Below are 14,055 nucleotides of genomic sequence, written 5' to 3' on the forward strand. Positions count from 1 at the left end.
AATTTCAAAGGATCTTGTTCTTGCTATAAATTTGATTTAATTTAATACACATTTATTAGTTCAATTCAGTGATCATTTATTAAGCACCTACTGCAGTCACTTAGACATTGGGAGGGATATAGAGATGAGTAAGACATGGTTCTTGTTCTTAAGAAACTTAGAGTCTTGTTGGGGGTGATAAGATATATATGCAAATAATGATAATCAGGGTGGACTAGGAAAAGCTCTTCTAAGGTCTGTGGAAGAAAAGGCCATCTCAGAAATAGGGGTCCTCAGCTACAGGCTTCCAGTTTTACCAGGCAGTCCCAGGCCATTCTTTTTTTTTTCTTTTCTTTTTTTTATTACTTTTGTTTTATATCACAGTCTCTTCTGAATCTCCATTGCACAATTATAGGATTATTATGTTCTTATAATATGTAATTATTAATCAGTTTTTTTTTGTTTTGTTTTGTTTTTTGGTGGGGCAATGAGGGTTAAGTGACTTGCCCAAGGTCACACAGCTAGTAAGTGTCCAGTGTCTGAGACTGGATTTGAACTCAGGTCCTCCTGAATCCAGGGCCTATGCTTTATCCACTGTGCCACCTAGCTGCCCCCTATTAATCAGTTTTGTTCATTAATTATTATATACATTCTTCATTATTATGAAGCAGTATTTATAAAAGAGCTCAGCACAGTTCTGGGCACATAGTAGATGCTTAATAATTGTATCAGGAACTCTGTGCATTTAATGTCTTTCTTCCACCATTTTCTCATTTCTTTCAAGAGCGTAGATGCTTAATAGATGTTTATTCCTTTCCCTTGCTTCTCATCCACCTCAGGTACAGAAATGAACCTTCTTTTTTTTTTTGGGTAGGGCAATGAGGGTTAAGTGACTTTCCCAGGGTCAGACAGCTAGTAAGTGTCAAGTGTCTGAGGTCAGATTTGAACTCAGGTCCTCCTGAATCCAGGGCTGGTGCTCTATCCACTGTGCCACTTAGCTGCCCCCTGAACCTTCCTTTGTAATGAAAAACCACCAATTAAGCAAAACCAAATCACCCAGTAACTCTGGGTGATGTTCAATTCTTTAGGATCCCATGGATCATGAAGCACACCAATACTATCCATGGGGTTTTCTTGGCAAAGATACAGGAGTGGTTTGCCACTTCCTCTTCCAGTGTATTAAGGCAGAAGTTAAGTGACTTTCCCAGGGGTCACACAGCTAGTAAGTGCCCGAGACCAGATTTGAACTCAGGTCTTCCTGACTCCAGGCCCAGCACTCTATTCATCCAGCCATCTAGTTGCCTCTAGGTCAGTGTATAGCAGATTCCAAATAGTAGCCTGGGTGTTTTTCCCAACTCTTTATGGAAGGATGTAATGTCACAATCAGTAATTTGTTCATTATCTGAGAGAACGATATTTTCTGGTCCTTTGTATTACCTCAGGGCATATGCTGCATACTTAGGCATCAGTATCTTTTTTTTTTTTTTTTGGGTGGGGCAGTGAGGGTTAAGTGACTTGCCCAGGGTCACATAGCTAGTAAGTGTCAAGTATCTAAGGTTGGATTTGCACTCAGGTCCTCCTGAATCCAGGGCTGGTGCTTTATCAACTGCACCACCTAGTGGCCCCCATCAGTATCTTTTTTGGAATGCTGGTTAGGGCATATGAGCCATAAGAGTGAAATTACCTTCCCTGTCTCCCAAACCTAACCCAACCAAAACCAAACCAAACAACAACCTTTAAAAACCATCTCAGTTTCTTTTCCAAGTTCAACTCAGATTGTGAATTTTCCTAGCAGAAAATGACCTGAAAATTGTAATTTACTATTACAGTGAATTTTGAATTCTGATTTAGTCCAAACTTCTGTGATGTTATGAATATGGCAATGGCATTGAAGTAATGGATGCTATTTGGATGCAAATATTTGAAATGATGGATGCCAATAACCCCCCCCCCCAATATCTCAGTTTATATCTCAGTTCCACTTTATTAATGTGTTCTATGATTCCACTATTTACCAGCAGAAACACACAAAACACACACACACACACACACATACACACACACACAGTTTTTTAGACTTGGAAAAATGAACAATGTTTGCCTCATGACCTTGAAAAGAAAAATGTGTAAATGTTGAAGACTCAGAATGGGTGTATGTATGTGATAACACTAGGCAAAAGAGAAGATAAGGGTCACTGAAAACAATGGATTTCTCTGGTGATGGAACCCACCAGAAACCATCCTTATCTGCCCAGATATGGATAATGTGGAGGGGCAATACTGGGTGACTCTTAGATGGACTTATACCAAGAAGTCTAAAATTCTGTCCTTTCTTTTTTAAAGATCTGTCTCCCTCTTTTATTTTATTTTATTTTTTGGTTGGGCAATGAGGGTTAAGTGACTTGCCCAAGGTCACACAGCTAGTGTCAAGTGTCTGAGGCCAGATTTGAACTCAGGTCCTCCTGACTCCAGGGCCGGTGCTCTATCTACTGCACCACCTAGCTGCCCCCCAAATTTTGTCTTTCTTGATGTTGAAGTCAAAGCAAGAACAACCTATGGACTAAGACTTTGGGACCTCTCACCACACGTTTCAGTTCCCATCACTGAATATTTGAGCACATATGTTCTGGGCACATAACATTGCCCAGAAATTTACCAGGCCCTGTGGGTAATCCAATGATATATAAATACATAGTCTCTCACATTGGCATGGTTATAGTCTAGTTGGGGAAAGGTGTTGATTCTCCAGCTGACAGGATACGAATAAATGGAATAATTAACTTTTATTTACTTTCTTAGGCCAGTCCCAGAGACGAATAGGACGTTATCCCTGAATGAAGTCTACCTTATAGACTCAGGAGCCCAGTACAAGTAAGCAACTTGGAAAATCTGAGTCAGTCAGCGCCAGGGGAATTTATAACCCAGTTACCTAATTCCAGCTGAAAGCTCTCAGTCTCCATTCTGTATTTCCTCCCAGTGGGGTCACTTCTGTGACTTATTCCTTTCTCTTGAAATGTCACAGTTGTGTTTCCATTCCCACAGAGGACAGTTTGGTAGAAATATTAGTCATCGGCCTGAAGCTATTTGATGTTATTATAAACAACCAAGCTTCTAGCAACTATTTGAAACTTCTCTGGCCCAGCCCATAAACAATGGAGAACCTCAAGAACTGAAGAGGGATGCTTCTGAACCTCCGAATGGTTCATTCTTGTGACCTGTTGTATACACAATTGAGCTCCATGCTGGACTCCTAGAAGAGAATTTGCTGAGATTTGAATCAGCTCTCATGTGGGAGGATGTGAGAGAGGGAGAGAGAGCATATGTATAAATTAAGGAGCATATGTATGTGTGACTAATTGCTGGTGATTTGAGACACACCCCAGAGCAGTAACTTTTAATGCCTCATTCCCAAATGAAATGGGGGTTGATGATAATGGAAAACTTAATTAAGAAACCATCCCTTTATCCCGTTAACTTAGAAAATACAATTTTCCAGTTGAATTAATGGACTAGCTCTGAGTAATAATATCCTATGATTGAAGGTGTGAGGCTGGCACAGGTAATGGCATAGGTAATAAGTTCTCTCAGCACATAAAGCATGTATTTTATCTATTACAATATGTGTTTGGGGGGTGGGGGTAGGGAGATAGGAGGCCTCCCTGGGTCCTTATCTTAGGACTGCTGCTAACTGAATGTGTGGCTCTGGGCAAATTATTTTTCTTCTCTTAGGGTCTCAATTGACCTCATTTATAAATTGAGTGGAGCTGGACCAAATGATATCTCCCACGTACCTTTTGGCTCTGATTTTTTAATTCTCTGAATTATAATATTTTTAGACACATAGGGTGTTTCTCTTCATGCTTACCTCCATATCTTTAGGTTGAGGCATTGAACCTCCAGTCCTGATTCACTTTGGCCAGTCCCAGCTGAGGTATTTGCATTCTGCTTGCTGTAGGATGCAAGCTTCTCTCTCACTAGTGGTATCTCCTACCAAGCAGTTGATTTATCCTGAGCCAGGAGGTCTGTTTCAGGATGCTTCCTGAGTGCATTCTCACTTTAGGTACATTTGTAGATAGAGTGTGCTTCCTCTTCCTTTTCAACAAAGGCTTGGATTGATTTTGGACTTGTTTCTGTCCTTCCTTTTGGAAAGGGATGGAACAACGGATGTGACACGGACTATGCACTTTGGGACCCCATCGGCGTATGAAAAGGTAAGGCCTTCCAGGATATGGTGACAAGAATTTGTAAAGCTTTTTCTCACTGTTTTTTTTTTTTTTTAAAACAAGGAGCATCACTTTTATGAAAGAGATTTCTGGAAACCAGTAAAATTATATGTAGGTCAGTGAAATAGCTTGTTACCATGGAGTCAGGATTACCAGCTTTATGAGGTTGTTTGATTGATTATTAAAGCCCAGAACATTTGCAGAAATTTCAAAGGTACTTTCTTAAGGTCAAGGTGACAAAGATTCTACTTTGTTTCTTCCTGGTAGTCTTAACATGTCGGATCACTGAGAACAACGGATTCTTCTAGGGATGGATTCTTGTTTCCTGGGGGTTGGTTTTTTTTTTTAATTGTTTTGAAATTTTCTGACTTTTCTTTGTAAAATTTTATCTAATTTTTATGATACATTTTGTTTTACATTATATTCATTTCTGAATATATTTCTCCCCTAATCAATTTTTCCCTCATATCAGAGATTGAAAAAAGAGAGGACAGACTATGTGCTGTTCCACTTTCATAGTACTCTATCTGCAAAGAAAGGAGGAAAGTATATTTTCTCTCTCCATTTGGCTAAGTAGGTTTGATTTTGAAAACTCCTTTGGTCCTGAATACAAATATATCTTACCTGTCTGGGTCCTATCCCACAATTTGTAGACAGGCACTGTTGTGTTTCTGACACAGTGTATATAGTTCTTTACAAAAGTGAGTACTTGGGGCAGCTAGGTGATGCAGTAGATAAAGCACTGGCCCTGGATTCAGGAGGACCTGAGTTCAAATCCGGCCTCAGATGCTTGACACTTACTAGCTGTGTGACCCTGGGCAAGTCACTTAACCCTCATTGCTCTCACCAAAAAAAAAAAAAAAGTGAGTACTTTTGTAGACCAAGGTGAATAGGCAGGGTGGGATTTTGTGGGATTCACAAAATACAGAGAAGCATAGTAAGGGAAATAAGTATTTATCAGGTACCTATTGTGTGCCAGGCATTGAACTAAATGCTATAGAAATATTATTTGATTTGAGCTGGCTTTTTTGGCTCTAGGACCTGCTCTCAACCGTTCCCTATTTGATTTTGAAAATCAGCACTTTGGAAAGACCTTGACTTTAGCACTGAGTTCTTGGTATGGTTTTCTTTCTTTTTTTTTTTTTTTTTAAGTGAGGCAATTGGGGTTAAGTGACTTTCCCAGGGTCACACAGCTAGTAAGTGTTAAGTGTCTGAGGCCGGATTTGAACTCAGGTACTCCTGAATCCAGGGCCGGTGCTCTATCCACGGTGCCACCTAGCTGCCCCTTGGTATGGTTTTCTGAAGTGAGGTGTCATTGTTTGGAAGCCATGCAAAGATCACTGAACTAAGAGGAGATTTGGGTTCAAGCTTGCCCCTAGGGAAAAGATGGGAGAATGCATGTCCATCTTGGTAGAAGTGGATGGGACTTTATGAGTCTGCAACACTGCCTGTGTTTGCCAGACTTGATTGATAATCTGGGTTGCTTTTTTCCTTCCTCTTATTCTTTATTATAAGGTCTAGGTGATGGAGTGAGGGAGGGGATTAGGATATACTCAGAAATTAGGTATTTATTAAAAGGTATGCCTAAACTTTTTTTAAAGGGCAACCTGGTTTCTAGTCATGGTTTTACCACTCAATTGCTGTTACAAGTCATTTCTTCTCAGCTGGAAAAGGGCACTGTCCCTGTCTTCCTTATCTCAGAGTATTGTTGTGAGACCCAAGTGGAAATGTTAAAGTGTGATACACCTGTTAAGGGCTGCTCTTGCTGTTGTCCTCCTGGAGCATTTCTTTTATATGTTCATTTTTATAAGGGATTCTGGAAAATCATTTTGATCACCCAGGTCTTCCCCTTTCCCTTTTCTTGTGGTTTTCTGCATGATATCATAAGTGTCCAAACCTAGATAAAAGGAAGGAGCTTGCTCTTTCTCCTTCCTCCCTGCCTAAAGTTGATGCCCTGGGCTCCCATTGCTCACTAGACATTTTGCTTTGCAGGAATGCTTCACGTATGTCCTCAAGGGCCACATAGCTGTGAGTGCTGCCATTTTTCCAACTGGAACCAAAGGTAAGTGATTGTGCCTTCCATTGAGCATGGACATTAAAGGCTTTTGCTTCTTGTGAAATTATGAGACTGATCATTGACTGGCCTTTCACAGTACCAGCAAGTACCTGGATTCTCTAAATTAATTCAAATGGAGAGGGATGGCTTTTTTACTCATCAAGACCATGTTTTAAATGCTTTCTCTCTCTCTCTTTTTTTTTTTTTTGTGAGACAATTGGGGTTAAGTGACTTGCCCAGGGTCACACAGCTAGTAAGTGTCAAGTGTCTGAGGCCGGATTTAAACTCAGGTACTCCTGAATCCAGGGCTGGTGCTTTATCCACTGCGCCACCTAGCCGTGGAAGACCTAGCTTCAAGTGTGGCCCTGACACTGTATGTTGCCTTGGGCCAGTCACTTGCCCTGAGGCCTGTTTCCACTGTACCATGCTGAGTTAATTAGTGCTTTGGGTGAAAAGAAATCAGAAAGCAGAATAGTATTGTGATTATTTTATGTTGTTGTTTGCATGTACTATGTGATATGATGAAGGCAGAGTGGTGTCATTCAAAGGCTGCTGGATTTTGAGTCCAAAGACCCAGTGGGTTCAAGTCTTGACTCTCACTGAATAGCTGTGGTAGCTTAGCAAGTCACTTCATCTTTATGTGTCCCATTTCCTTCATCTGACAAGAGCATAGTGTTTGCCTTATTATCCAGCACTTAGAACAGTGCCAGGCATATAGTTAGTGCTTAATAAATCCTTAGCTGACTGATACTGCTTGCCTTTAGGTCTGTTGGGAGGATTAGATAAGAGCTCCGTGAAAGGAATGGTCTTGGATTGAGAAAACTTGGTTTTAGATCACAGCTTAATGGGAGCTGTTCTGTTCATGACTGAGACTTCTGGGAGCCCGCGTTTTCTCATCTGAAAAGGGGGTTTAAATCCTTGTTCACTGGTTTGGGAAGGGGAAAGCACTTAGTAAATAATAAACTGCTAAGTACTGTGAATGTGAGTTAGTGTTGTTACTTTGTAACCGATTCTAATGTGCTCTTCAATTCAGCAAATATTTTTTTTTTTTTTTGGTGAGGCAGTTGGGGTTAAGTGATTTGCCCAGGGTCACACAGCTAGTAAGTGTTAAGTGTCTGAGGCTGAATTTGAACACAGGTACTCCTGAATCCAGGGCCAGTGCTTTATCCACTTTGCCATCTAGCTGCCCTGCGCCATCTAGCTGCCCCACCATTGTTATAGTAGGCCCCTGACTCTTTGATACAAGAAGGGAAGTATATGCTTCAGTATCTGTTCTGGGACCATCATTGCCTTCCTTTACTGCCTCTTAAGTAAGTCATCTTTTTCATTGTCTCTTTTGTTTACATGGCAAACATTCATGAAGCCCCTACTATGTCGTACTAGGTGCTGGGGAGATCAATAAGACATCATGCCCACACTCATGGAGCTTAGAGTCTAGTACGGGCATATAAGGAGATACACAATTTAATATAAAGGAGAAAAAGAAAAGCACAAAGTACTATGGGAAGTCTGCTCATTTTGAAATAGGGGGATCAGGAAAGGTTTTATGGAGGAGAGGGTACCTGGATTTGAGATAGCTTGAGATGCACCTTTAAGGACAACTAAGGTTTCAAAAGGTGGAGATGCCGTTTTTCTTACATGAACATTAGTGCTTTGGAGGGTGGGAGTTTAGATTCTAAAATTATATTACTGCCTGTGTTTTATACATGGTGTAAAGTGTGCTGTGTTATAATAATAATTCACAAATAACTGTGGTTTATATAGTGCTTTTAGCTTTACAAAATAATTTCTAGTGTTTTTTTCCCAGTGACATATTTATGCAAATAGTATTCTTTCTATTTGACAGATGAGGAAATTGAGGTTCAGAGAGGTTAAAATGACTTATCACATGGCTAGTAAGGAAGTAGACCTGGACTAGACCCCAGATCTCTGTATAAAAAGCCCAGTATTCTTTCCACTCTTACATCGCTTCTCAATGGTGGCATACTATTATGCTATAGTAAAGAGATTCCTTCTGATTCTTCAGGCCATCTCCTTGATTCCTTTGCTCGTTCTGCCTTATGGGACTCTGGCTTGGATTACCTGCATGGGACAGGCCATGGTGTGGGCTCCTTCCTGAATGTTCATGAGGGTCCTTGTGGAATCAGTTATAAAACTTTCTCTGATGAGCCACTGGAAGCTGGCATGATCGTTACTGATGGTAAGTAATGTGTGACACTCTCCCCCATGTATGACCTGTTAAAGGTGTTTGTGGGCTGACCCCAAGAATCAGTGCAGGGAGAAGGGCAGTTCCCCATTCTTCTCCAGAGGTTAATGCATAAATAATCTGGTTTGATACTTGGGTCAAGAAGTTGGGGATGGAAGAAGCGTGTGATAGTCACGAACTCTACTCACTTTCTCAGCTAGGGCATGGCACTTTGATTTCTGTTTTCTCAAATGGACCTCGGAACTCTTAGACCAGACTCTGCCTGGGGGTGGAGTCCTGGAAGAGATTGTTGGTTCTGTAGATCAGCATTAGCTGATTTATCTTGTGTCTCTGCAGAACCTGGATATTATGAAGATGGATCTTTTGGAATCCGGATTGAGAATGTTGTACTAGTGGTATCAACTAAGACCAAGGTGAGTTTACTTGTATACCTCTCCTATTGTCTTCCACCCCCAGCCCCTTGAGAAAGTTGAAAACCTGTACTATCTGAATCCTGAAGAGAAGGCATGCTTTTTGGTGTGTTTTGGACTGGGAGCATCTTAGTAACTGAGCTTCCTGTTTTCCCTGAAATTTGCTGCCTTTTGGAACATCCTTCAAATTCAGTTTCTTCTTTGTAAAATTCTAGAAACTTAAGACTCTGCTACTCAATGTGTGTGAATATAGGCCTGACATGTAACTTTTCTTGTGACTATAATGGTCCAGGGTTCTGTTAAACCTGGCTGTAGATATGTTTATTCATACTGGCCCTGTATCTGACAGGTAGGAGTTAGTCATGTCCCCAGTAACTGTGTTCTAAAGAAATTTGTGTATATTAAGGAGGCTTTAATCAAGGACTTGCTTCCTCTTAGGAGTTTGATGATACTTCTGGAAAATGTCACATTGCAGGGAGGGGTCCCTACAGTCTCTGCCATATCAGACACTGTACTGTGCCAAGAAAGGAAAAGGGTTACTTTTGAACAAGTGCAGTTGGGTTTACGCATTTACCTTTTGGAGAATTAACCTTAGTGCATCCTCCTGAACCAAAGTTGATGATAGTTTTGACCACTGAGGGGCCTCCTTAGTCTCTCCTCCATTATCCCTTCCTCCACTATCCTTCATCTTACCCTGTTGTCATTATAAAATTATCTCTCACTATGAGATGTGTTGTTAACCCTTCATTTCCAAAGAAGAACATAGGAACTTTGATCTAGAACATGAGAATGCCTGAGAGGCCCCTTAGTCCAAACCTCCCATTTTGTAGCTGAGGAAACTGAGCCTAGAGAGGTTAGATGACTTGCCCAAAGACACCGTGGTAATTAGTAAGCATTAGGTGCTGGATTTGAACCTGATTGCTTTAACTCCAGAGACAGTGACCAAATTATCTTATTGATACTTCTCTAGCACACAAAACCATGGTAACCGTCTGCCTAGAAACTTATATTAATTATAGTTAAGCTTTGTGGGTAGAGATCAGTCAGTCACCAAGAATCTTCAAATACTTTGCTTGTAATTAGGAAGACCTTAGCTCAAATCCCAACCACCAGCTGTTGCTGTGTGACCCTGGACCAGCCACCTAATTGTTCTCTCAACCTCAGTTTCCCCAGGTGTAAAATGGGGACAATGATAGATAGCACCTGCTCTATTGGGTTGTTGTGAGGATCAAGTGAAATTACACATATAAAGCACTTTGCAAACCTGAAAACTTAAATATCAGCTATTATTATTATTATCTTTATTAAAAACAGGAATTGGCTCATTGTACATATCTTCTTGGTCACATCTAATCTGAGCTGAGCCTGCTGAGGCATTCTCATGATGTTGTTTCCCAGAAAGTACATCATGATGGTGGCACTTTGGGTTAAAGGATTAAAAGTTCCTGTTTCCTTCCTTCCTTCCTTCCCTGCACAGTATAACTTCAATAACCGAGGAAGCTTGACCTTTGATCCCCTAACATTGGTTCCGATACAGACCAAAATGATAGATGTGGATTTGCTGACACAGAAAGAGGTAAGGTCAAGGGTATTGACAGTTTTGGGTGGGGATACTTTTTCACTCTCCTCTCTTCCTATTTTTTAACTGAGAGAGATTTTCCAAATATGAATATCTTAGGTTATTCAGGGGCAAATGTTTAAAGAATAATGTAAAAAAAAGAACACATGGCTGGGAATTGGAAGATGTGCTAGTTGTATCACAGACTCCCTGTGTGGTCTTGGGAAATGTCTTTTTTTTCTTTAGGCTTAGTTTCCCCCTGTAAAATGAGGTGGTTGGACCAGATGACCTCGGTGGTCCACAGGAGACATTCTCTGATTTCCCTTTTATCTGCTGGGCTGTTGGTGAATAAATATCATGGCTTCATTAGCTTCCCCATATGTAGGACTGGTTGCCTGTGGTTTGTTAAACACAGATAAAACAGAGGACCGAGGACTTTTATTGTGCTCCTAGGCTTTCCTGCTTAGGAGGAGACAAGCTGTTAGGAGTTGGGATTGCATTTGTACAGAGTATGTGCCCACATGGTGACAGATTTGACATTCCTGTTCTGGGATGTGATTCTCACTTGTCAAGCCCAGAAGTATCAAAATACCATGTCATCTTAGCATGGAGCTGGCAAGCAGGATGGGAACATGAGGCAGGGTGCCAGGCTTGAAAGATCAGATGCCTCAGATGTCACAGTAATCAACAGGTCCAGAGTCTAAATCTTTGAGTGAAGTTCAAGAAGAGTTAAGTGGGTATGAAAGGTCAGAGCAAGGTCAGAATTTGGAACCTGCTGGAGTCAGGATGTGCAGTACTGTGCAGGCTGTGACAAACAGCAGGTCAAAACCTGAGCAGATAAGACCGGAACCTAGAAATCCTAGATGCCAGAGGATGAAACAGTAGGTGGTCAAAAGTCTTGGCAAATAGTTCATATCCAGGAGATTTCTTTAGGGCACAAAACCAGGGTGACCCTTTGCCTAGAAGCTTGTATAGGAATCATAGGAATGCTATTAAAGGAGAATACTTTACCTTAGTCTAGGACTTTGTGGGTAGAGATGAGTCAGTCAGCAAGCACTTTAAGTGCTTACTAAATCTGCCAGGCATTGTCCTAAGCACACAGGCAGAAAGAGGGAAAAATCCTTGTGCCTGAGAAGCTTATACCCTAATGAGGAATATATAAAGGAAGCTGAAGAGGGGGTGGAGTGGGATGAGATGAAGGTACCATCTTGAGGGCATGGTGGAGAGAGACTGGAGTACATCTGGAGAGGAATGAAGACATGGCTGGCCTGGGCACCTCATTGGTGCATGTTCTGGGAGGAGCCAGAGGGGGCAGAGCATCCTTCCAGTGGGTAAATTTCAAGGCTGGAGTGAATGTCCAGGATGAAAGAGTTTCTGGGACATGGTTAAGAAAGTCTTGAGTGCAGCAAGGAGAGGAAAAGGAGGACATTTAGCTGAAGAGGGGAGTAAGGGATGGAGAAAAGCAGTTATATCCTCGGACAGCTCTGTAGTGTATCTTGGAATGGGGGTGGGATGAGGAAATGGCACTATGAGACTCCAGAGGGAGTTAGCCTAGAATTGCCAGACCTTGGGGCTGTTCAAGTAAGACCAGATTTTCCTGCCCCTCTCCTTTTCTCTCCAAGTACTCTATCACCCTGTGAGTGCAGTTGCAAAGGCTAGTTTCTACCCGGTAGATGAAGAAGCTCTGCTTCTCCTTGTTTGTGTGTGGACAGGCAGCTTGGCCCTAGACTTGGAATCAGGAAGACTTGGCCTTAGATCCTGCCTCAGAGACTTACTCACTGTGTGATCCATGGCAAGTCATTTAACTGCTCTCAATTTCAGTTTTCTCATCTGTAAAATTGAAAGTAAGAATAATTTCTAGTATTTGTATAGTAATTTAAGATTTACAAAAGACTTTAAAATATCTCATTTTATCTTCACAACCACCCTGGGTGGGAGGTGGGAATTATTTTTATCCCCTTTTTACAAGTAGGGAAACTGAGGCATATAAGTGTTTAGTTAACTTGCCTGGGATCATACAACTAGTAAGTGTCTGAGGCCTCTCACCTCTGGCTCCAAGAAGCTCTAATATTTGAATTGGCCATACCCTGGTAAAACTGTCCTGGCAGATGGGCTATACCGGGTTGAGGGCAACTGACAGGCCTCAAATCCATTGGTGAGTCAGGGGGATGTCTACACCAAGAATATGAAGTCTCCCCCTGGTGTAATGGGTTGATGAGAAAAAATTTTATTCCAACGGCCATGAAGGTGGCTGCAACAGGTACTGTGGAGTGCTTGGAGCTTGGTTAGATATTAAAGATGCCAAGGTCGTCTGCTGCATCCTGGGCCATTTTCAGTCATCATGACTTCTGTCCTGCTACTTAGATGACTCTGGAAGAGAGAGTGAGGCTGATGACTTTGTATAATTCTGCTTCCCTTAAATCCAATTCACACACAAGTCAGGACATCATGACAAGTGTCTGAGGATGGATTTGAACTCAGGTCTCCCTGATGCCAGGTTTAGAGCTATGCCCACTCTACCACTTTCAAACCACTTATGCTGCTAATAATAATAGTGCTGATCTCACTGGATTGTTGTGAGGATCAAATGAGATAATTTTTGTCAGAGTATTTTTTAAACCTGAAACTTGTATATAAATATAAGCCATTATCTTTGCTTGCAGGTCTCACGTGGGAGAGAGGCTGTTATACTCCTCTGACCCCTTGTGCCCTTAGTGCCTAGCTCTCAGGCCCTTTGCCCATAGAGGGTGCTCAGTTGTATGTTCATTGAATATAGGAGTGAATAAATTTCTCTGTCCCTGTCCCTTAATTTTTTTGCAGTGCGACTGGCTCAACAATTATCACAAGACCTGCAGGGAAGTGATTGGGAAGGAACTGCAGAAGCAGGGGCGGCAGGAAGCCCTGCAGTGGCTCATCAGAGAAACAAATCCAATTTCCATACGGCACTAACCCCACTTGATTTTTTATTTTTTAATTTGCTTTTGGGAATGAAGTAAATACGGCACATTCCTGACACCTTTTGACTTCCCCTTTCCTCCCCACACTCTTTTTTTTCTCCAACTCCAAGAAGAAAATCTTTGATAGCCACTTGGAAAAAAACACTTGTTCTTTTTTTTTTTTTTAAAGAAATTGTCGAGAATAAGCCAAGAGTAAAATTGCTGCACCGTGAGTACAGGTGCCTCCAAACCAAACACATGGTCAGGTTTGCCTGCAGGAAGCCCCTGCGCCGCTGGCCGGTCACCATGAAACAATCACTGCTCTTTGACAGGATCCGGTTCCAGGTTCCAGGTGCTAGCATGTTTTTCATGATAACTGCAATGCTCATGAAGATATATTTATGATCAATGAATAAAAAATAGCAAAACTGTGACTGTCATCTTCTGTTCTCTTCTTGCCCCTCCTCCGCCATGCTGTGGTACCATTTTCTTACCAGTTCACACAGTTTTCTGGAATGGTCTTCCAGAGAAAGCCTCTGTGGCAAGGCCTTGGGAAAGAAGCCACCACAGAGGAAGCTCAGGCCAGCATCATTCATTTATTCATGCATTCAGATACTATAGTATCTTGACTGCTCACTGAAGCAATCCTAGAAGAGTTTAGCTCTTGGGGCAGCTGGAGGATATGAA

At 41.6% G+C, this 14,055-nt stretch overlaps 1 protein-coding gene across 3 annotated transcripts in view; it reads left to right on the forward strand.

The window, feature by feature from the left end:
- XPNPEP1 (X-prolyl aminopeptidase 1) overlaps positions 1-13,796 on the forward strand; it is a 66,298-nt gene extending 52,502 nt beyond the window's left edge. For all 3 annotated transcript variants that reach the window (XM_043986949.1, XM_043986948.1, XM_043986950.1), the window contains 7 exons: positions 2,779-2,850; positions 4,130-4,190; positions 6,195-6,264; positions 8,285-8,458; positions 8,801-8,877; positions 10,352-10,450; positions 13,253-13,796. In XM_043986949.1, the coding sequence (XP_043842884.1) occupies positions 2,779-2,850; positions 4,130-4,190; positions 6,195-6,264; positions 8,285-8,458; positions 8,801-8,877; positions 10,352-10,450; positions 13,253-13,381 (682 nt within the window). In that variant the 3' untranslated portion in view covers positions 13,382-13,796. The remainder of the gene's footprint in view (positions 1-2,778; positions 2,851-4,129; positions 4,191-6,194; positions 6,265-8,284; positions 8,459-8,800; positions 8,878-10,351; positions 10,451-13,252) is intronic.
- Positions 13,797-14,055: the final 259 nt, after the last annotated feature.

The sequence above is a fragment of the Dromiciops gliroides genome, chromosome 2 (assembly GCF_019393635.1).
Source record: "Dromiciops gliroides isolate mDroGli1 chromosome 2, mDroGli1.pri, whole genome shotgun sequence".
Lineage (NCBI taxonomy): Eukaryota > Metazoa > Chordata > Mammalia > Microbiotheria > Microbiotheriidae > Dromiciops > Dromiciops gliroides.